Source organism: Poecilia formosa, unplaced genomic scaffold (genome assembly GCF_000485575.1).
Source record: "Poecilia formosa unplaced genomic scaffold, Poecilia_formosa-5.1.2 Scaffold37, whole genome shotgun sequence".
Lineage (NCBI taxonomy): Eukaryota > Metazoa > Chordata > Actinopteri > Cyprinodontiformes > Poeciliidae > Poecilia > Poecilia formosa.
This window is the reverse complement of record NW_006799976.1, coordinates 2,519,178-2,540,659: the sequence shown is the minus strand read 5'-3', so window position 1 is coordinate 2,540,659 and position 21,482 is coordinate 2,519,178. Positions and strand designations below refer to the sequence as shown.

Below are 21,482 nucleotides of genomic sequence, written 5' to 3'. Positions count from 1 at the left end.
CTATATTTAGACAAATATCAATTTACTTTTTTTAACAGCCTCCTTAGCCAACATATCTAGTCTTTCATTACCTAAAACACACCGTAGACATGAAAAGTCTCATGTTTAATATCTGAGCAGAAGCTCTACAGCTGAACCCAATCAGGCCTGATGGCGGGTTCTCGCTGTCCAATCTATTTAAATAGTTACAACACGCAGACTGGCCCGGTTGAGCAAAGAAAAAAAAATGGCAACATATGGTGAAGAGCCAGTCGACAGATACTTCTATTCATCTTACAACCCTTATGTGGGCAGGTACACCCGGCCCAGAGCCGCGGGGTGGAAATATAAAGGTTATTTCTCCCACTACGGCGACAACTCTGATGCGTTCAACAACCACCAGCGCGCCCAGTTGAAATCCATCTTGTCCCAAATCAACCCCAAACTCACCCCGAGGCTCCGGAAGGCCAACACCAAGGATGTGGCGGTGCAGGTCAACCCGAAGAAGGACGCCTCGGTGCAGTGCGCCATCGGCCCGCGGACCCTGCAAACCATGAAGCGGGACTTCCAGCGCAGGAAGAGGCAGGAACCCGCCACGCCCAGCAGCCCAAAGGCAACAGGTGGGGTTCGTTATCCCCGAACCCTAGCCGTGTACTCCCCCATAGCTTACCGGAGCGTCACGTCATTCCTTGTGGACGAAAATAACAACAAGGATGCTTCCTCTGAGGCGACGACGACCGTAGAGCTCCACGGCGACCCGGGAGAGGGCACCGAGGGGACGGCGGCGGCGGAGGAGGAGAACGGTGAAGCTGGTGAGGATGGGAAGACCGCAAAGTCTCCTGAACCAAGCCACAAGTTTAAATTACAGCCGCAGGTGAAGGGTGAGCTCGCGCCACCTGTCGCAGAAGAATCAAAGGGCAAGGCCCGCGTGCGCTTCCAGGTGAGTCGAGGCGCGTGCGGTGGCTTTACCTAAGATTTCAGGAGAAACTGAAATGAACCGCAATTTAAGCAACTCCAGCCCCAATTGCACTTTTGAATATTTCTTTTCTCTCATCGCAGTGTACCACCTGTACTGTTTACCGCTGTAAAGCGGCAACGAAATGCCAACAATATATTCTCTGAACACTAGTTAGAATTGAAGTTTTTCAAAGATGCTGTCTAAAAAATAAACCTTTCACTTTTAACTGGATAAACTCTATGCACAGATCAGTCGTGTATTCCGGTGAGTAATTGTCTAATTTGCCTTTCTGCTTAATTAGTTCCTGGAACAGAAGTACGGATATTATCACTGCAGAGAATGCAATCTGCGATGGGAAAGTGCTTATGTATGGTGCGTTCAGGGCACAAACAAGGTGAGTAACTTCACAAGAGATCAGTGAATCACTGAATATAGATTTGGCGTAAATGGGTCTACTCTTTTCTAGGTTTACTTCAAACAGTTCTGTAGGAAATGCCAGAAGGGCTTCAACCCATACCGTGTGGAAGACATAACATGCCACGTAAGTTGCATCCCTGCTTCTTCACATCTGCCTTCTTGCAACTCATTCTCATGAATCTCTTGTTCTCCAGACTTGCAACAAAGCCCGCTGCTCCTGTGCCCTGACGCAGCGGCACGTTGACCCCAAACGGCCCCACAGACAGGACTTGTGTGGCAGATGCAAAGGCAAGCGGCTCTCCTGCGACAGCACATTCAGCTTTAAATACATCATCTGAGTCTGTTTGACTAAAACCCTAAACGCATCTGCGCATGCCCTGCTAGTGGTCTACGACTCAAAAGGCCTCTTGAATGCAAAGCACAAATTTTTGATGTTTCAAAACTTTTTTTTTTCCCCCATGCATGTTTTGTTGACTCTGTAAGCACATCATGCCTCGAACGTAATAAATGGCTATCTTGCATTTTGGATGTTTAAAATATTTTATTTTTGCATTAAGTGGTCTTTCATTGGTCAGCAGCGGTTTGGGCATGTGCTCCAAGAAGATGACTAAAGATGTCCTGTAGGAATCAAGTCTTAGTTATCCAGAGAAGGCTGGTATGTGGAGGGAAAATTAAAGTGGATCTGCATCCAAAATAACGAGGAATGAGTTGAACTGTACAAGCATTAGTCCCGAGAGAAGTATGGAAGGATGAACATGTGATCAAATGAAAATCCAGAGCACAACCTGTGAAGGAATGCATATTGATGTAGCTTGAAACTGAAGCCAAAAAAAATGGCTGCCACCATCCAAGATGAGCCTATGAAGTTCAGAATAACAGCTTAGTGACTCAAACCTGCTGTGAGCTTTTCTTATGTTAGCTTTATACATACATCCCATTTGGGATGAACAGTGCATTACACAAAATTACAAGGGGGGGAAAATACTGGTTTTACACTATACACTTTCTAAAATATATACAGAGTACAATAAGTTATGCTTTCATTATAAGCTGTAGCGAGTCTGCACTTTTGTGTGCAATTAAATGCATTTGTGTATGAGCATCTCCCAATATATATCACACAGTCAAGAGTCTAAAGGCATCTACTTATTTGGTTAAAGAGTGAGTTTTGCGTGAAGACCTGCTGAAGGAAACTCATCTCTCGGAGCAATCAAACATATTCCTCTTTATACACTCCCTGAAGGCAGGGGGTTTTCCCCACAGGATCACATGTTAAATATCCTAACATTTACAACCTAAGATGTTAGCTCTAATAAAAAATACATTTCTCAAAAAAATATTCTTGCAGTGCTTTCTCACTTTCAAGCATGCATTTGAAAACTTTTTTTTCCTTTTTTTTTATATAAACAAGATTCTTCTGAGTTTGCGTCTGAGACTTGATGGTGTGTCCTTAACACGGACCGTCGTACGCGCTTCGACACCGGAACCGGAGGAGGCCAGCGCTCAGTGCGACAGGCTCCTCCCGGTCAGATCAGGCAAAAAAAAAAAAAAGGGGTAAAATAAAATATCCCACTGGGTCCAATCTTCACCAGACACACCATCACATGACTTATTGCAACTGAATTTTGCAAATTGGCTTAGTCTGGAAAAAGCTATGAGCTTTAAGCATTCATACAGGTAACGCTAATGCATGAAGAGTCACAGTTACTTCCCACACATCCTTTAGCCCTTTGTATGTATAATCTCTCTTGTCCCCCGCTCCCACAACTCTCTATAGTGGGGCTGATTTCGGTTCGGTCCTTTCCGGTTCGGTTTAAAGTCCGGTGCTGAATGTGGTCGTGTGAAGCTGGCATGCCTGAGCCTGACTCAGAGCCTCGCGGATCTGCAGGTTGAGCTCCATGAGGCGGGTGCTGGCCTGAGACAGGTCCCTGCTGGGGCCCACCACCGCCAAGCAGCCCGTCTGGCCCAGCGTTTGGTGGCGGAAGTAGATGTGCAGGAGGGTCTGAACGGCGTTGTCCGTCTCGTTCCCGAAGATGTCGTTAGGCCACAAAGACCTGAAGACGAACCAAAGAGGGGATCGTTAGATAAACGTCGGTAACGGAAAAGAGCTTTTCTCATGTTATTGCAGTCCAATGATTCAAATTTTAATTAACTTAATTTTTTTTGGGCCCAAGTTAAATAATTTAATTCTTGGCTGAATGTGTTTTTTCCATTTGATCTTAGTCTTTTCACTTGCATCTTAAGCTGTGCAAGTTAGTGATAAACATTTAGTTAATTCCAAAACTGAGACTGAGCCTAAGAGATGAATGTCAAATATTGTGAAAAAAAAAGATCAAAGACTACCAAAACATCAGGAAAATAAAGCCAAAGTGACCTGATTTCAGACTACATATTAATATACTGCTGTTTGTCAATGATAATTTATGTTTGCATGTCTGCAGGGAATCCTTTGTTTCACACTTTGTCAAGTTAAAACCACAAACTTTTCTGTAGTTTATCGGGATTTTGCATGACAGATCCAGAAAGATAGTGTGCAATTTTAAATAGGACAGTAAAAGAATGCAAAGTATTTTTTTTTGTTCTTAATAAATATACACAATTCTGAAAAAGGTGGCGTATTTATTCCTCTTTAAAACATTCAGAATCAGTCATTCAATCTGTCTGAGCTTGATTTTTAGTCACTTTTCTTTAAAATGTCTTGATGGTGGAGACAAAAATGTGCAGCTATAATTTTAGCAAAAAGCAGTTCTACAAAGTATTAAGTCCAATGTGGCTCCCAAAGGGTGTTACACTTTTCAGATTTTTATTCATAAGAAGAAACATTATAAATCCTTTGCACTACTTTGATTTTATTCATCACATAAAATCCCAACAACTTAGATTGGTTGTAATGTGACAAAATGTAGTACATCATAATACACCAGAGAAATGGGGGTTAAAAAAAACCCAAATTTTTTTTGCCTTAAGTGATGAACTTATATTAGCAGAGAGGAGTGTTTAGCTGGTGCTTCTGTGTTGAACCCACCTGAATATTTTGACCTGCGTCAGAGCGGAGCTGAAGTCTCTGGCTCTCAGCGTTTCTATTAGTGACTGGATTGCCGTCTCGGTGTTGGTCTGGGCATTGTCTGACATGCACACATCCTCCTGGTTATCATTTCCTGTTTCTGCCTCGATCAGGCAGCTCTCCAGGATGGTGAGTTCCTCGGACATGTTGGTCACCTTGGAAACAGACAGAAAAAAACCCGAAACCCTCACTTATCGTTGCATCATAGCGTTAAATAACATGTGCAACATAAAGCTGGGAGGTCAGCTAAATAAACCTGAAGTACATATTAACTGGATTAGGTGGCTCTCATCGATCTGTGATGGCAGTGATCTAATTACACCAAGTAGCAAAATCTGATTAGGATTTGATCGTAATTTAGGCCAGGTAGGGATCAACTGCGATGCAGATGTGGTGACAATTATTTACACGGCCTGAGACCAGAATGCACTGCAGGTAAACAGCTAATGGCCACATGGTGTCAAGTGTTGCTATGAAAAAAGATAAATCCAACTAAAAACAAATCTGCATTTTGTTTTAGTTTCTCTAACGGAATAAACTAAATTAGAAATAATTGGGGAAATTATAATGTAATGTTTCAACTGTTGAGTTTTGTGTTTTTATGATATAAAACTCTTTGAACTGACTTGTTGCAGTTGATAAATCAAACTTTCTGACATATGGATAAACTGAACTAATCAAATTAATTTTAAGTTGTTTTACATTTAAAAACAAGAACAAAAAAAAAGATTCTGGTTAATATCCTGTAGATATTCCCCTTTATAAATTGTTGACTTTCCAAGGAAACACAGAAAACTTGCTAAGCCTGGTGTCTTTTTGAGTTAAAAATGTTTAAAGTTGACAGGAAATTTGAAAATATCACTTGATAATAATGTGTTATTGAAAGATTGGAAGTTTAATACCTGACCATCAACAATAAAGTCTTAAAAAATGGAAACATTTTAACAAGACTTAAATAAATAAGCAATGCTTAGCCTGGTGGGGGCACAAGTAAGGCCTGGTGGCCCGCCAGGCTTATAAAACACCAGGGGAAACCCTGACTTTCTGTCTTTTTTTTAACCTATAATCAACTCAAAGTAGTATTAACACAAAAAAAAACTAAACTGCCAAAAGGGGTTATAAAACTTTAAAAAGCAAACGTTTGAGTGTTTGAAGCAACAAAGCTAGTCAAGTCCAATCTTCTTATTTTTTTATTTCTATTAACTTTAAAGTGAGTTGCATCTTGTTTCTCCCTTTTAAACAAACCACATGTTCTTACACCTTCTGCTGAACCCAAAGGAACGGTTGCTTTGACTAATATTTATTTAACCTAACTTCTGTCTGAAGCTCTTCAGATTATCTCATTCTGAAGCTGGAAATTCAGATTTTATGTCAGTTGTTGAACGCTCCAAAAGGTAAAAAATAAATAAATAAATAAATAAATTTAAAAATTGTCCACATTATCAACGGTTCATAACTTAATCTTGCAGCTGGCTGGTAAATTGTTTAATCTCGATTGAGGCTTGTTGCCATGGTGAGAGTTCAGCAATCCCCGATTACCCCCACACCCCCCTCACCTCTGCCTCTCGCTTCATGGTGTCCACTCTGCTGATGAGCTTGCAGTAGGCCTGGAACAGCAGAAGCAGCTGAAAGTGCAGCTTGTAGAGTCGCCGACACAACTCCAGCTCCTGCGGAGACAGATGCGAAAGGAACACGTTTCAGCACAGTCTGCGCCGGCGTTACTCTGATCGTCACATTGTCAAATTAATTGTCAACCTGGGTTAGATATGCGGGAGGAAATGAAAACGGTTAACATGGGGCAGTGCAAAAGTTTCATTCAGTTTGGGCCACAGAGGAAGAAGCGAGGAAGCTACGATTATGGTCACTGATGAAATCAGTTTTGTCACCACATGGCATGAACCTGACTATGAGACAAGATGAATGACCCAACTACAATCTCAACCTGAGAAGCATGGATGGAAAAAAAAAAAAGAAACAGGATTTGAACAGAAACAGGAATGGGGTAAAAAAAAATGTACATGCAAAATGAAACGAAACAAAATGATAGCTTAAGCGTATTTTTTAGACAAGAAATCACCTACATAAATACTGAACATGTGCAAATGATGATAGCACACAGCACAAAAACAAACAGCAGGGCTGATCTGACTGTCAACATTACGACTCAAAACAGAAGAGCAGAACGTTTTGATTGGGCCGACATGAGGTTGAATTGGGTTACATGACAAAAAATGAAATCAAAGCAGAAACAAAGATTGAGACACAGAGGTGGGCGGGAGCAGAGCGATGAGATGGTCAGTGTTTTGTCCGGGTGGCGTCGTTATTGAAGTCTATAACAAGAGAACCACTTACTGCTAGATTTTCCATTTGCTAAGCAAGAAGGTGAGCAGGTCACACACACACGTAAACACACACACACACACACACAAACAACAAGGAGAGAAAGACCAAGAATTAGTGAGCTTTAAACATGACAGCTTAGACATGGCGACCTGAAGGCCAAGGAGCGGCGCTTCGTCATCTTCCCTGCACGCGGCGCAAAGAAGGCCGGAAACATGTGAGCTGACTTAACAGAAACTTGATCGATAAAAGGCAAAAGAAAAAAACAACAACAAAACAGCGTGTGTAGAGAGTGAGAGAAAAGATTTGCTGCACAAGTGGCTGAACAGAGGAAGGAGCAGTGAAACTGTAAATAAGTTTGGATGAAATGTGAGAATACACGACTTTGAAGGGACCAGTGCCTTGCCAAGATATTCACACCAGATTTCGCCTCAATGCAACACCAAAAGTCAGAGCATTTGTTCAAGGCCGAAACGATTAATCGACAACCAGCCAAGTAAACAAGACACACAAAAAATGTAAACAAGCTACTCCACAAACTAGGTTGTTTGTAAGTCAACATCAGGGCTGAAACAATTAATCGGATTAATCGTGATTAATTGATTACTGAAACAATTGTAAACTAATTTAGCAATCGATTAATCGTTATCTGGGGGTTTACAGACTTAAAAAAGTCAATCTGCCGAAAAAAATCCACCCCATATTCAGAGCAGTAATTAAGCCAAAACTGTACTAAAAATATGTACAAATAATAGTGGAAAAGGTTTTAGATTTACTAAAGGAATGCTGTTCTAGTCTTATTTAAAATTATTTTATTTGCATCTTTTATTGTATTTCCAATATATATATAAAAAAAAAGGACTAAAATCTTTTGAGTGGTGGAAAAACTAAGACTGCACATCATCCTGGACATGCCATCCCTACAGTGAAGCATAGTGGTGGCAGTGTCATACTCTGGAGGCGTGAAACCTTTTAGCAAGGGTCTGTCCGTTCGGAGGGAAACCTACGGAGCCAAACAAGCTAGCAGACAGGTGAGCGTCGGTTCCTACCTGAGTGTGAGTGTTTGGTCGCTGGCTGCTGTCTTTGTCCCCAAATGTTTTCCTGCAGTTTTCCAGCCACTGCGGGGTTGAAAGGACACAGACGTGAGAGGAAACACATGGAGAAAATAAAACGAGCTTAAAAGAAGGAGAGGGAAAGCCCAGTGGAAAAAGGAGCATTGCAAAGTGTTTTTAGAAATATGCATTTGCATCAGTGTTTGTGAACCACATGGGTTGGATAAAGCTAAAGATTTAATAAGAACGTTGTACTTAGCGAATTAAAGATAATCTGTTCCTGAGCGTTGGATGGTATCTGGCCCTACAGGGAACATTGCCGTCTTATTCGATTAGCGTTTTGCATCCCAGAAGCCTTGGAAATCTCATTTCTCTTTTGTCCCCTCCCCATTGCTTCGCCTCTCCCACCCCTCACAGCGTTTTCCTGTCTGGCCTCCTCTAACTGATTTAGGCAAGCTCAGAGTTATTTTTATCCCTCAGAGCAGGATGATGCAGACGGCAGCAGAACGTACTCGAACCCACCACTGATTTGTCCCCATATGAGAGGCTGGACTTTATCTTTTTCCTGCATCAGCTATATGTCTTTGTGTTCTCCTTGCTGCCCGTGGTGCGATCGCAGAGATATAGAAGAATTTTAATATGTTTTTGAAGCTCGTCTCTCTTGAGCTGAGATTGTGATGCAGTTTATTTCTCTTTCTCTCTCTCTGTTGCTCGCTCACACACACTGCGATACAGCAGCTGAAAGTGCAGATGTGAAGCAGTCTTCAAAGAGAATGGGGAAGCTTTGTCGGTGGACTTATTTGGGCAGTAGCCCAGGGCAACCATTTTGTGTGGGTGGCCAAAGATTTATTTTTTTTAAATATGTGTTTTGCCATCTTTGTACTTCATGTTTTTTTCCTCTAGGATTTTCCTTAAAGGAAACGTAGTTTATTAGCGATATTAACTATGTTGCTGTCATCCAAATGCAACAATCATTAGCATTAGGGTTGTGTTTGAAGGCTTCAACTAAAAATGAATTCAACTTGTCCTTCCTTAGGTCTTTTTCTTTTGCCTTTTCTCTCCTCCTACGTCGGACTGTGGTCACTAGTTTTACTTCACTCTTGAGAGCGGCGCAGCGTTCAGTAGCCGGATTCGCAGCCAGACAGGCAGGAGTCGCCGGTTGTTGGTTTTTCAAAATAATGTAAGTATTCACGTTTCTTTATATTTAAATTCTTTATGATTAGTATAAGTGCAAAACTATAGGCTATATATATGTGTGTATTTATATCTGTCTCATATGCTTTCCATTGTTTTAGTATATATATATATATTAAAAAACAACAACAAAAAAACTTCACTCTGATGGTGTGACGGTTACACATAGAGGAAACCCTGTACTAAATATATAAAACTCATAGGTGCAAATTTGGTGAGTTGTAATATTTTGGGAATTTTAATCTAAATACTAAGTATTTGAAAAGTTTGAAACTATAGTTGATTTCTTTGGGAACAACATGGAGTTATTAGCTAGGAGACATATTAAACATATCATGCATCTATTGTATAAGACTACCCATTGCTGTACTGTAATTTTGCACTAGTAAAATGATTTTTCCTTAGTGGATATGGGGGCCAAAACTGGCTCCAGCACGGGGGCCCACATCCCTGTACATCCGGCCCTGCTGGTGGATTATAAAAGCAGCGAACGACACAGGAACTTACGAGCTCTGCAGCTTCCCTCTTGGCGTTGTATGTGTCCAGATGCTCCTGCAGCTCCAGCACACTGAACTTCAGAGTCTCCAAAAGTCCACAAGAGACCAGCTAGAACAGCATCACACAAACACAACAGATTAGATGCATCTATTTAGGAGCAACAAGTAATGACTTTTATTTTTCTTAAAGAAATGCAGGCAGCCAACAGGATCAGACTCACAGTCTCTGCGTCCAGGAGCACAGTGGGGCACTGTGAGTGAGACGTCATGACCTCGAGCGAGCTGAGGAACTGATTGCCCATTCGCTGGAGCCTCTCCCCCAAAAAGCGGACGGATGAATGTGTGATGGAACCAAACTTCCTCTGGATATTCTGTTCACCGAGAATCAGAAGGAGAAACTATTAGTTCTCCTAAACATGCAGACAAAAAAAACAAAACAAAACAAACGTTGACGGATTTACCTCAAATAGTCGAGAGAACACATGGAAAGTGTAAACAGCAGAGGAGCCGTCCGTGTCCGACAACATCTGGTTGACATGGCAACGCCAAGCGTCCTCCTCGTTGTCATAGGCGACGGGCTGGAACGCCGCCAGGATGGCTGAGAGGAAGGGCGAAGGGGGCGGAGAGGCCTGGATCTCTGGGAAGCCGTCTGCGTCACCTTCATCTTGACTGAAACACACAGAGGAGCCAATGAGCTGCGCTCCGACATGCTCCACACTCCTTCACTGAAGGGCAAATGTAAACATGCGCACACGCACACACACACATATACACGCATGTGCACACGCTTGCTTTCACAGCAAGTAAACAACCTCGCTGCTGTTTTTCTCAGAGAAGCGTGCCCACGTTACGCAGCGGGACTTGCATAACAACACTAGAGATTAGCATTTTAGCATTTTAGCATCACGCAAACCTCTCACATATAGGTACTCACAGGCCTGACGGACCAAAGAGCCTGAAGAAGCAGACGGAATATAGATATCTGAAGCCTGCACTGCCGAGCGCTGCGACGGACACGGTCTCTGTCCTCATCCTCACCCCCAACTAACGCTTCTCATCTCTGCCCCCCCCTCCTCGGTCCTCTCCCCCTCGTCTGTAGCCTGACTGTGCTGCAACTGCTAACGGCACAAGCGCACAGCACTCTCATCCCACACAGGACTGCAGAGTGCTCTATACAAGCTAAGCACCTACACACACACACACACACACATGCACACACACTTCTGCACGCAGTCCCAGCTCCCGGTTGCACACTAGTGGAATGTTGCTGGAGATGGTTTTATCTTCCTCCCTCCAACTCATAAATCCATATCGCACATTTAACTGCAGAAGCCTACCTCAGCTAAGTAAAAGAGCTGCAGTTTTATAATATGTTAGTAAGAGGCGAAGTTAGCAACTATTTGTTCAACCTGGCTGTTATTGCTTCGGTGCGGTTTCTATCTCTTTAAAAATGTCCTTCAGCTAAAATTGGCCCAGCTTCATAAGGAGAATGGACGGGAGCCAGCGTGCGCCAGGCTGAACTACTGCCAAAAAGATGTTTTCCACTGCACTGTTTCATCTTTTACCTGATTATACTATACAAATGGGTATTTGTTGTTTTTTTCCATTTTGCATGCACAATTCTTCAGCTGATCCCACAAACTGAAAAATTAAATCTCCAGCCAATCAGAGAATGCACCAACACTCTTCAGTGTGGATGTGGTTCCTGAAAAAGGACGACTCAAGCTACGTTAAGGAAACTATGTTTTCTACGACATGTTGAGATATGACCACAGTTCATTCAAGCTGCAACAAAAATTCATATACTAGCTTCACTAGCCTGCCTGCCGTGGTAACAAGCAATAAACTACAATCTAAAACCAACATAGAGTTTCCTTATGGCAGAAATGCTCACAGCTGTTGAAGTATTTTGAAGTACACCGTGGTACCAGTATGTATATGCCAGCTTAAAACCAGCTAAAAAAGGCTTCCTAACATTTTTAACACAAAGGCCTAATTTGTAAAGTTGAAGAAATATTTAAAATTACCTTTTTTCATTATTATTATTATTATTATTATTATGTGAGAAAAAAATGTGAAAAATAATTTAATTTAACTGGACAAAAATAAACTACTTGTCTTCAGTAGAAAAAGCATCTGTAGATCACAAACATAAGCATCGTTTCTTTGTTTAAAAATAAAAAATAAAAAAAACAAAACAAGGCCCATTAATTTGGGTGTCAATAATTTTCTATCAGCAATAAGAACGTTGAAAAACTCTTGCTAAATAAAAGATGAGTGGTTTACGTTGTACTGTACTTTAAAGGCAATATACACAACACCTCAATCTCTCATATAAGATTGTACAGAGGGTTTAAAACGTGACTTTATTCATATTATTGCCTTTATTTTAAAAATATTAATTAGGTTTTACAGGAACTGCTCCTTAACTGCTTCCTTCTGGTATAAATGACTTACACCAGAATGAGTAAAGCAAATTTTATGTTAATTTTTCACAGTTTTTTGTGTCACTATCAGCCTTTATTCACAATAATCAGAGAGGAAATTAGAAAGAGAATGAGAGCAAAGCATCAATCCAAAAACTCTAACCTTATTCAAAATATTATGTACCTAGACATGCCAGAGAAGTCTGCCTCCTCTTCCTCGCAGCGCTCATCCAGCTCCTTCAGGGCCTTCGTCACGTCCTCTTCCCACAAAGAGCCACAGGTGCTGTCCGGGTCTGGATCCGGCTTGGGATCCGGCGTGGAGGGGATGCACAGCGGCAGCACGGTCTGGCAATCCTCCTCACAGAACGACCCCGGCGGCGTGTCGATGGCCGGCGGAGGAGGGGGAGCCGGGTCCAGGTCCTCGTGAGGGTCCTGGGTCTCCTGGGCGTCCTGGGAGTACTGGGGGTCCTGCGGGTCAGGGAGGTCGCACAGCTCGGGCGCATCGGACGGCAGGGGGGGGACGCTGCAAAAGCCCGTGTCCTCACTCACGCTGCTGCTCAGCTCATCTGCTGCAGTCATGCTAACAGCGTCCTGCAACGCAAAGCAACATGGAGGCACTTCAGTTGCAGCTTACCAAGCAAGTTTATTTACTGTGTCGTCATGAAGTACTGGTCGCTTTGCGTCGTGTCGTAAAACTACAACCAGTTTACATGCACACACTGTTTATGTCATTAGTGTAGGTATTTTAAAAATCCCATTTAGAAGGTTAGCATACAAGCTCCACCATCTCATGTTTTTTTTTTTTTTTTTGTTATTCTCCAAGACCAAAATTGTGACTGGATGCTATTAAATATAGTTTGTATGACATTCTGACTAAAATTGATTGCTAAAACTTTAAGCTACAGGTTGATTTTCTATTAGTAAAATAATGGAACTGTCTTAACTAGGTAACATGTGACATGAAAATGGTGGCCAACATGGAAAGATCCCAGACTTGGTGTTGGAGAAAATATCGTCTCCAAGCACATCTAGCAAATTTCTACAAGCAGAAAATTTAATCTCAGCTTCGTGTTTTGTATCCGTATGTGATTCCCGTGGATGGACCAGTAAACAGCAGCACATATAGCAACAATTACTATTGTTATTATACCTGGTGAAGATGTGTAAGATTCGACAAAATAAAATTTCCAAGTTAAGAAACATTGTTTTTTGTTTTTTTTAAACTAAATGACTGGGGCCACCTTGATTGGTACACTCTCTGGTAACTCTGTCCAATTACTTTTGCTAACAGAAAAGAACAACTTCTTGTGCTACAAAAATTGATTGAGAGAAACGGATAGAGGGGACTTGGACCTCTCTCCTTCTTTGGCTCATCCCCGTTTTTGTGTAAGAAAACTAAACAGGTTAAGTCTGGGGACTTAGACATGTTGATTTGGCCAAAGGGCTAGAATTAATATCCTGCTGAAAGACCCAATAATGACCAACGTTTAGTTTTCTAATGAAAACATCAAGGTTACCTTCTGCCTTAAAACATTTTGCACTGAGTCCATCACCCAATATGATGGTCACATATTTATGGCAACTCTGGGATCCTGTAAATAAGGTTTGTTACAGCTGCTACCAACATTTATGTCACTTTCTCCAGAATCGCAATTCAGAATCTGAGAAATTTGCTTCTGTGTGAATTTTAAATAATACTGAAAGTGCCTCAACATTATGGTGCATTTCTGATGCATACTTCTTCTTTTCCCAAATTTGTTAAGAAAACTCGAGATTGCACAGTAGATGGAACCTGCTTGTTAGCGCATCAAGAGGAGGAAGTAATGGTTCAGCGGACAGGATTGTGTGTGGAGCACATCTCCAAGGTTTTAATTTTCAGCACACTTCCTGTTTGGTTTAAGACATCAGATCTTTTCCACATCAAGCATTCAAGCCTGAGTGAAGTCATAAGTCATTGGTGTGAAAGTCCAAATCCTTTTATGAAATCATGAATCGAATCTAAATTCATTATATTTGTGACTGGAGTCAATTGTGCGCAGCATGACTGGAGTAAAGATCTATGTTGCTCCACATGAAGGAGGACGAGTTCTGACTCAGAGAGCTTCAACTCTTCTAGCTTCATTTAAAAGTCTGATGCATTAAGAAAACGGCATGTGGCAGGCCGCCCAGCACGTCACAGGGACCTCATCTATATTATGGAAAGCTTTTAGCGGCGTTCATGGTCGTCCAGGAAGGAACGAGTAAGAGTATTGATGGTTTTATCAGGGGCTCATTATACTAAGAGCTGGGGGTGAAACGAGACGGGGCTGGGGGGAGTGGGGGGACCTTGGGATGATATTGAGATCCTTGGCAAAAAGGAGTAAAGCTTGTAGAGCACAATCCCTGAAGGGTAGAAACACTTGCTGAAGCATTCGAGCATAAACGGAGACACGCTCGACTTTAGCCCTTCATGCGCCAAATAACACCTCACTGGATGTTTTTTGTGCTTTCCATCATCTTAAGATGTGAACATTATAACTAGGTGCATATTTTTTAATACTTTAAACATGGATTTTCCAAGGAGTTTTTCACATGACCAATGTAGTGGTCAACATTAGGGCGGCACAATATAATCGGAAAATTATCGTAATCAAAAATCACTGCAAAGAACTTTTCAGACTGCTGCAAATGTTTGCTAAATTATTTAGCTATTATACGTTTAGTTTCTCTATGCCTGTAACATAACTGGTAACGGTTTTTGTTTAATGCAGCATTTAAGTTTTAGACGGTAAAGAGAAGATTGTATGAAGGTCTCCACGCAGTCTTAAAACAAAAGTAAAAGCATCGGTTCAACTACAGCATCCCTATATTTTCCAATTTTATATAATTTAGTTAAATGACTTGAACTGTTGACTCAGATCTTTATCTTGATCCTTCAGACTCACTGCTGCCCCCTGTATTTTAAAAGCCATTCCCACAAAGAGAAAGACGTACCGTTCATGGGACTAAACAAGAAGACAATAAGTGAATGAATGTAATGATTCAAAACCTTAAATACAGCAATCCTAAACTTTCACATGATTTATTCCACCCTGATTTAGCATCATTACCTTCAGATATAGACATGGTATATTTTATTTTTTCTTTCCTGAGAGGTGGAATAGACATCAGCAGCTTCTTACCATATTAATTTAGATTGGCTTCACTATTTTGGCACAACAAAAACAATATATTACAATTTAAAACCAAAACTACTTCTTACTAAATCATTTTGAAGAATGTTATGGTGCCGATATATATAAAAATTTCATTTCAAAACATAAACAGTGATGTTCACATAGACAAATAAATTATAATTTTCTCCTGACATACTTTTAATTTTTTTTAGATATATTAGTCTTTGCCTGTGATGGTCTGTCAACATGTCCATGGTCTACCCTCCATCAACAGATATCAACATATTAGAAAATATAATTGAATGCTCTTATCGTTTGTCATTTAACTGTAAAATTGTACAACTAAATGACAATACTGTATGTAGGTATAATTGATGACAGTTATGTTTTATTTCTGACATAGATTTCATGTTTGTGGGGCTCTAGAAGCAGAGATTGAGGAATTGCCAGAAAAACTGGAGAATTTGAAAATATTGCAGTTTTATCAAACCACAATAATTACTAGAAAATACTGTGCTAAAATGTCTTTTTTCAGTAAATGAGATTAACAGTATGTACAATCATTTTTGCTTACCTAAAAAATTTTGACATTTTTTGTCAGAAATCTACTCCTTTTTTTTATAACTGCATCAGCCTTAATATGCCATCAAAAAGCAGAGATACTGGCCAAATGCTTGAAACGTTTGTCTTCCTTCGTCTACACTGGTAGGCCAGTAGGTGGCAGTGTATGCGGTGAGAAAAGCCCCAATAAAGTGGCTTAAATGCAAGTAAACCAAGAACACTTACACACATACAAGCAAACCATTATCCATGACAAGAATAAGTTCAAGATAATTCAGTGTTAATGCACTCAAAGTAAAATATTCCCCAAACAAATGACATCATCATAACATCTCAGCAATGTTAGTGATTAAAGTCAGTAGCAGTTAGTAGCATAAGACAATTTATGCCGTGTTAAAAAAAGTAGCAAATGGAAGAGGTTTAAATTGGCTAGAGCACCTCTGACTGATTTTCAACTTAGTGCACTTTTAAAATTCAACACACCACTTAAAAAGGACTTATACTCACACATGCTTCTGATGAAGAGAATGGACCTCGGGTCGTTTTCACAAGTTTTTTAAACGGAGGATTTAGTTGGAATGGTTATTGGGGTTGAGCAGTAACAGCTGGCCTGAGGTGAGTGTTTGCTTTCATCTCTTCCCAAAAATCACATAGTAAAAGCACAAGAGCTAAAGAACCAGCCTCCAGCACCCACACCCAGAGCAAAGCAACCAAGAGAAGGGGCCACAGAGGGGAATTAAGCAGCTAAAAATGTTTGAACCCGATAGCAAGTCGCAGAACCGACCCATCAAAAAAAAAAAAAAAAAAAAAAAGAAACGTATCCCTAAAATGTTTTCTCTTTTTTCCCCGCTAAATAACCGACAAGACAAGAAATAGAGCAAAAGGCAGACAGAAGCGGAGAAGGAAAAGAAAGGCAAGCTAAAAAGTACCCGAGCACCACAGTTTATTGCTTCTCCCGATTGATCGCACCTCAGGCAGCTGGCTGCTGGTGCTGTCTGAGTGGGCCATCTCCAAACTGGGGCTATCCAGTCGGGGGAGGGAGGGGAGGGAGGGCAGGGAGGGCAGGACGGTGGCCTCTTCGGTCATGGCGCTGCTGGACGATTCCTGAGACTGCTGCAGCGAGTCCACATGGTTGGACGCAGTGTCGTCCGTCGCCGAGTCGCTGTTCAGCTGGAAAACAGAGACGAGACGCGACAGGTTTCAGCGCGGATTATTATGGACGTAAACACACGAGAATATAGTTAAACCGCAGCCGATTATGTTATCTAATCTGAAAAAACCCACAAAATCTTACCAGGTATTTTTGGTCTGGTTTCTAATAGGGGTGCACCGATCTGCTTTTTTCACTTCTGATACCGATACTGATATCTGAGGTTTAGCATCGATACCGATCTAATACAGAAAAGCAGCACTGATTGACTTAAAATGTTGCTGTTTATTGGATCAGTGCATTTCTAGCTTCTACGCCAAATATATTTGTACACTTTAAATAAGAGCAAACTGACATACAAGTAACAGGAGCTTGTTTTAAGTCAATAATTCCTTAATATTGATGAAAAAGTGCTAGTTTACAAATTATTTCACTTATGATATGGGAAAGATGCCTTGTTCCACTGGCAGATTATTTCACTTGTGTAGTTCTTTTTATCAATATTAAGGAATTATTGGCTTCCATGTCTTGCTGAAAAGTTACTTTTAGTTTTCAAGTGCACCAAGACGTTGTTAGCACTAGGAAATGTACTTGGTAAGATTTTGTGTTTTTTTGCAGTGCACTTGATCTTTCCCTAAAAAGGTTCATTTTATGCAAATATTTTTGATTGTGTTCAATCGAAGACAACAAAATCTCTTCTTTCCTTAGTTTAGTAGATTTAAAATAAAAAAATTTGCAAACCTTCACAAAGTATTAAACCAATAACATGACCTCAGTATCAATAACAAGAAAGAGAAGTTTAGTAATTTTAGTCTTGAATTCTCCGATCCTGAATCTTAAAATTACTTCAGGCTATTCCAAAAAATAATCATGCTATTAGCAATCTAACTTTATTGACTGGCTTCATATTGCCTTACAACAGCCCCTTGGACTTTTTCCACTTTCTATCAAGTTACAACTACAAAACCAAAATATTTTCTACTGAAATTCCAAGTGACAGACAAACACAAAGTAGCATTTTAAAAAATAAATAAATAAATGCAGACCTTCGTTTTTTGTTTTTTTTTTGCATGCAGTAAATTCTACACTGAATTTTTGCAACGGAATGACACAAATACCAGTAACATTTACATCGTTACATTGACAAACCCCAACATACTGTTAATTTTCTTAATGTTTTCCCCTACAACGATTAACTACTGAAAATTAGGGGTGGGAATTTATAGCATAGTTTATTGTGAAAAATTTCTTCTGACAAGAAACTGATTTATTGTATCAGTTTATTGGGACGATAAACTGGTTTATCGTTCTGTCAGTGTTATACTTTTGTACAACACCGACAGTATTCCCTCAAATTTTATTTTTTCCTATTTTCTCCTATGTTTGTTGCACAAAAACATAGGAGAAAATGTTTTTCTCCTACGTAAATTTGAAAGTATGAACAAAAAAAATTAGCTATTGTGTGCAATTTAGTGATATAAATCAAACTTCTTTAAGTAAATGACGTCCTAAAGAAGAGTATTTCAAATGAGTGTGTTTTTCAAAAGCAGTATTTGTGTTTGTGGTGCTAAGAGTGCTGTGTCTTGTCATCACAGTCATACAGTTACCTAAAAAAGTAACAAAAAATAGTTTTCTTTTAATCATCATTTTTATCGTTGCCACAATAGCAATACAACATTTTTGCAATGAAACACTCCTACTGTCACTTCTGCACAACTTTTTGTTGGTCTGTCAATGAAATCCTGATGACAAAATGTGAAAAAACTCCAAGGGGTGTGAATACTTATTGAAGGTAGTGTAAATGCTGCATGCACTTCAAGTGTAAAAACTGGACGACTTATGTCTCTTTGGGAGTCGCATGTTCAAAATGAAAAGCAAAAGCTCATTCTCTCACCATGCATTATCAAGAGGAGCAGAGGAGGAGAGAGAGAACAAGCCCCTTCCAGAATGACTTCAGGCATTTCGGTTATCTTACAGGGGATTTTAAGCTTGCAAGGGGAGTTAGAAACGAGCTGGAGAATTGTTAGAAAGTTGCAAAAAACGGACCATGCAGGTTTGGAAAAAACTAGGATTTTATACTTTAGTAGAGTGTGCAAAAAAATATCAACTCACTGTACTTACCGATAACTCATTTCTATACTATATATTTCTACTGACTTTACATTTAAATACACAATTTCCCTTTTAGTCAGAGGTGAAAGGACTGGGCTGAGACTTAAAGGAGGCAACTACCACCACCAGCAAAGAAGCAGGCAGCAGGTCCAGCTTAGTATGCGCGCGCACACACACACACGCACACACCATGCCAGCGGGCTGTGTGAGAGGCCATGGTAGATTGGGTGGGGGGAGGTGTGTGTGCGTGTGTGTGTGCGGACCCTGGTCGGAGTGAGACTTACAAGGCTGGAGCGGGTGAGAATCTGGCTAGCGCTCAGTACCTCCTCCTCCGATGACTCGTCCGTGTCCTCGTGGTTGGTGAGGTTGAGGCTCGGCGTGCTGCCAGCGTACTGGCACTCCTGCAAAGACGGTGTGTCCCCTTTGTCCATGCTCTCCAGGGAGCGGCGGCGCACCCCCCAGTTGAAGTTGTCCATGCTCTCCCCCTGCAGGACAAGCAGGCCGACAGCAGTGAGACGGAGTGCGCAAAAGGGAAGGTTTGGGATGGGAGGAATAATAATTTAGGAGATAAGAAAGACACAAAGCAGACATTTCACCACTTAGTGTTCTAAAAAAAAATAAAAAAAAGAAGGGTGCTTTCACACCAGTTACTTTCAATAGACTTCTAGTTTGTTTGCCTAGAGAGTTCGGTTTGTTTGGGGAGGTGTGAACGCGCAACTGAACTCTGATGTGAACCAAAAAAAGGTGAACTCTCCATCTCCATATATAAACCCAGGTTTAAGTTTGGTTGAAGTGAACTCTGGTTCAAATGCATATGTGAAAGCAAATGGACTGGAGACCACTCCAAAAGCAGGAAGTGGACTATGCCGCAGGGAATTCTGGGTAAATACAACCAAAATAAATGTGAGTCCAGCGCAGACTCACATTTGTCTTACCAAAGACATTTTTGTTTAGATTTTGTGAAGCAGGAAGTTGCGCTGGTCTTCTTCTGAGGTTTTTATATCGTTTCCCTCAGTGGCTTTTGGTGCAGCATCACCGCAGGTAAGAGGTGGCGCTTTCACAACCTTCCTTCAGCTAAAAACGTGAGAGATGCTGCAATACTGATCCCCACTTATACCGATTCTACCGGACTATCAGGTGTGAAAACACCCTAAATCTCAAAATAAAAAAATAAAAAGACCAACTGAAATCAAAACATCAAAAGGTCACATGCGTGAGTGAGTGGGTGGCGTAGGTTTTTCTCCACATTTTTGGGATGAAATATCATGCTAAGATCTAAAGCTATAAAAAAAATGTCCACAATCACAGGGGAAAGTCTTCAAGTCAAAACGTCCAACAGCACTTAATTGGATGGCGACACAGGGAGAACAGCAGGATGGGGGGCGGGGGAGGAATGAATTAACTTTTGGGCCCAGAGACATACCTGCAACTCCTTGTAGCAAGAGAGGAAAAAGAATATGAATGTTAGTAGACTTACGACTGCTGGAAAACAATTTTGCTCATTCGTCACAACTAATTCAAGTCTGACAAGAAGAGAGCAACGGCAGGGCAGATAACTGAAAGTAACGATATTTTCCACCCACTGTTAGCTTCTGAATCTGCAACAATCAGACGCTCTGAACGTAAACCCACCTCGGCATCCTCCAGCTCCACGTCCAGGAAGTCAAAGTCCTTAAAGACACCAAACTGCTGCTCGCTGCCCGTGTCTTCGCCCTGAATCTCCTCCTCTCGGACCACCTCCTCCACTGTGGGGATGAGGCTGGTCTGCTGGTCCGCAGAGTCCAGATCCTCATTGGATGAGAAAACCACCTGCGAGAATAAAAGGTTTTTGTTGTCAATACAAAATTTCTACACCCTTAAAATAACTTTAAAAAAAGTTAATTTCCATCAAAGTGACCGAGCAGCAGGTTACATCAGCAGGGTTTATAAGAGACTTTGAGTTCACAGAGTAGGAGAGGAGTCTTACAGATGGATTTTTGGGAATGCCGGACTCCGGACCACATAGAGACAAGACATTCATCAGCCTCTCTCTGGTTCTTCTCTGTAATAGAAACACATGAAAGATTAGAAAACAATAAACTTAATAAGCTCTCCATGACTTCATCCTGGTCACAGAAATCTCAGAGTTAAGGTGAAGGTTGCCATCTTCCAGGGAATATAAACAAAGACTGTAGTTTGATGTAGGGATAAAACGATTAATCAGATTATTTATTGAGATAATCATCATCCAATTTAGTTATTGATTAATCATTAACTGGGGAATACAGACTTGAAAAAAGGTCACCATCTTAAGAGTAGAAATTAAATCAAAGCTGTACAAATCCAATATGCAATGACATTTATTTTCCGATTTAAAAAAAGGAATTGGATTGTCTATTTGCATTTTTAAATGTATTTCTAATATTGTATAAAATAAACTTAAGTGGTGAAATGAATAATCCACTGAATGAGCCACAAATGTGTTAAAATAATGGCTAGTTGCAGACCCAGTTCAAAGCATTTAATGCTAACCGAGCTAACAGTGAATACTGGAGAGTAGGATGTCCTATGAAAAGGTCAGTTCATTAATTATCTTGT

General features: G+C 40.8%; 2 protein-coding genes across 10 annotated transcripts in view; one reads left to right on the top strand and one right to left on the bottom strand.

The window, feature by feature from the left end:
- The first annotated feature begins 180 nt into the window (after positions 1–180).
- zar1 (zygote arrest 1) lies at positions 181–1,875 on the top strand. Its single transcript, XM_007550709.2, has 4 exons — positions 181–919; positions 1,239–1,331; positions 1,404–1,478; positions 1,549–1,875. The coding sequence occupies exons 1-4, from the start codon at positions 227–229 to the stop codon at positions 1,690–1,692; spliced, it is 1,005 nt and encodes a 334-aa protein (XP_007550771.1). The 5' UTR covers positions 181–226; the 3' UTR covers positions 1,693–1,875.
- A 379-nt stretch (positions 1,876–2,254) lies between these two features.
- fryl (furry homolog, like) overlaps positions 2,255–21,482 on the bottom strand; it is a 60,011-nt gene continuing 40,783 nt past the window's right edge. For 3 of the 9 annotated variants that reach the window (XM_016670710.1, XM_016670713.1, XM_016670712.1), the window contains 14 exons: positions 20,872–20,946; positions 20,538–20,714; positions 20,329–20,337; positions 19,190–19,390; positions 16,613–16,813; positions 12,112–12,518; positions 9,963–10,170; positions 9,723–9,872; positions 9,512–9,610; positions 7,808–7,876; positions 6,771–6,788; positions 5,975–6,085; positions 4,380–4,573; positions 2,255–3,408 (listed from right to left, as the gene is read on the bottom strand). In XM_016670710.1, coding sequence (XP_016526196.1) covers positions 3,168–3,408; positions 4,380–4,573; positions 5,975–6,085; positions 6,771–6,788; positions 7,808–7,876; positions 9,512–9,610; positions 9,723–9,872; positions 9,963–10,170; positions 12,112–12,518; positions 16,613–16,813; positions 19,190–19,390; positions 20,329–20,337; positions 20,538–20,714; positions 20,872–20,946 — 2,160 coding nt within the window. In that variant the 3' untranslated portion in view covers positions 2,255–3,167. The remainder of the gene's footprint in view (positions 3,409–4,379; positions 4,574–5,974; positions 6,086–6,770; positions 6,789–7,807; positions 7,877–9,511; positions 9,611–9,722; positions 9,873–9,962; positions 10,171–12,111; positions 12,519–16,612; positions 16,814–19,189; positions 19,391–20,328; positions 20,338–20,537; positions 20,715–20,871; positions 20,947–21,482) is intronic. The other 6 variants (XM_007550710.2, XM_007550713.2, XM_007550714.2 and 3 more) reach the window with 3 other exon arrangements.

Coding starts and splice junctions, on each gene's coding strand:
- zar1 (XM_007550709.2), top strand. CDS start 227: ATGGCAACATATGGTGAAGAGCCAGTCGACAGATACTTCTATTCATCT. Junction 920..1,238: donor AGGCCCGCGTGCGCTTCCAG/GTGAGTCGAGGC, acceptor CTGCTTAATTAG/TTCCTGGAACAGAAGTACGG. Junction 1,332..1,403: donor GCGTTCAGGGCACAAACAAG/GTGAGTAACTTC, acceptor ACTCTTTTCTAG/GTTTACTTCAAACAGTTCTG.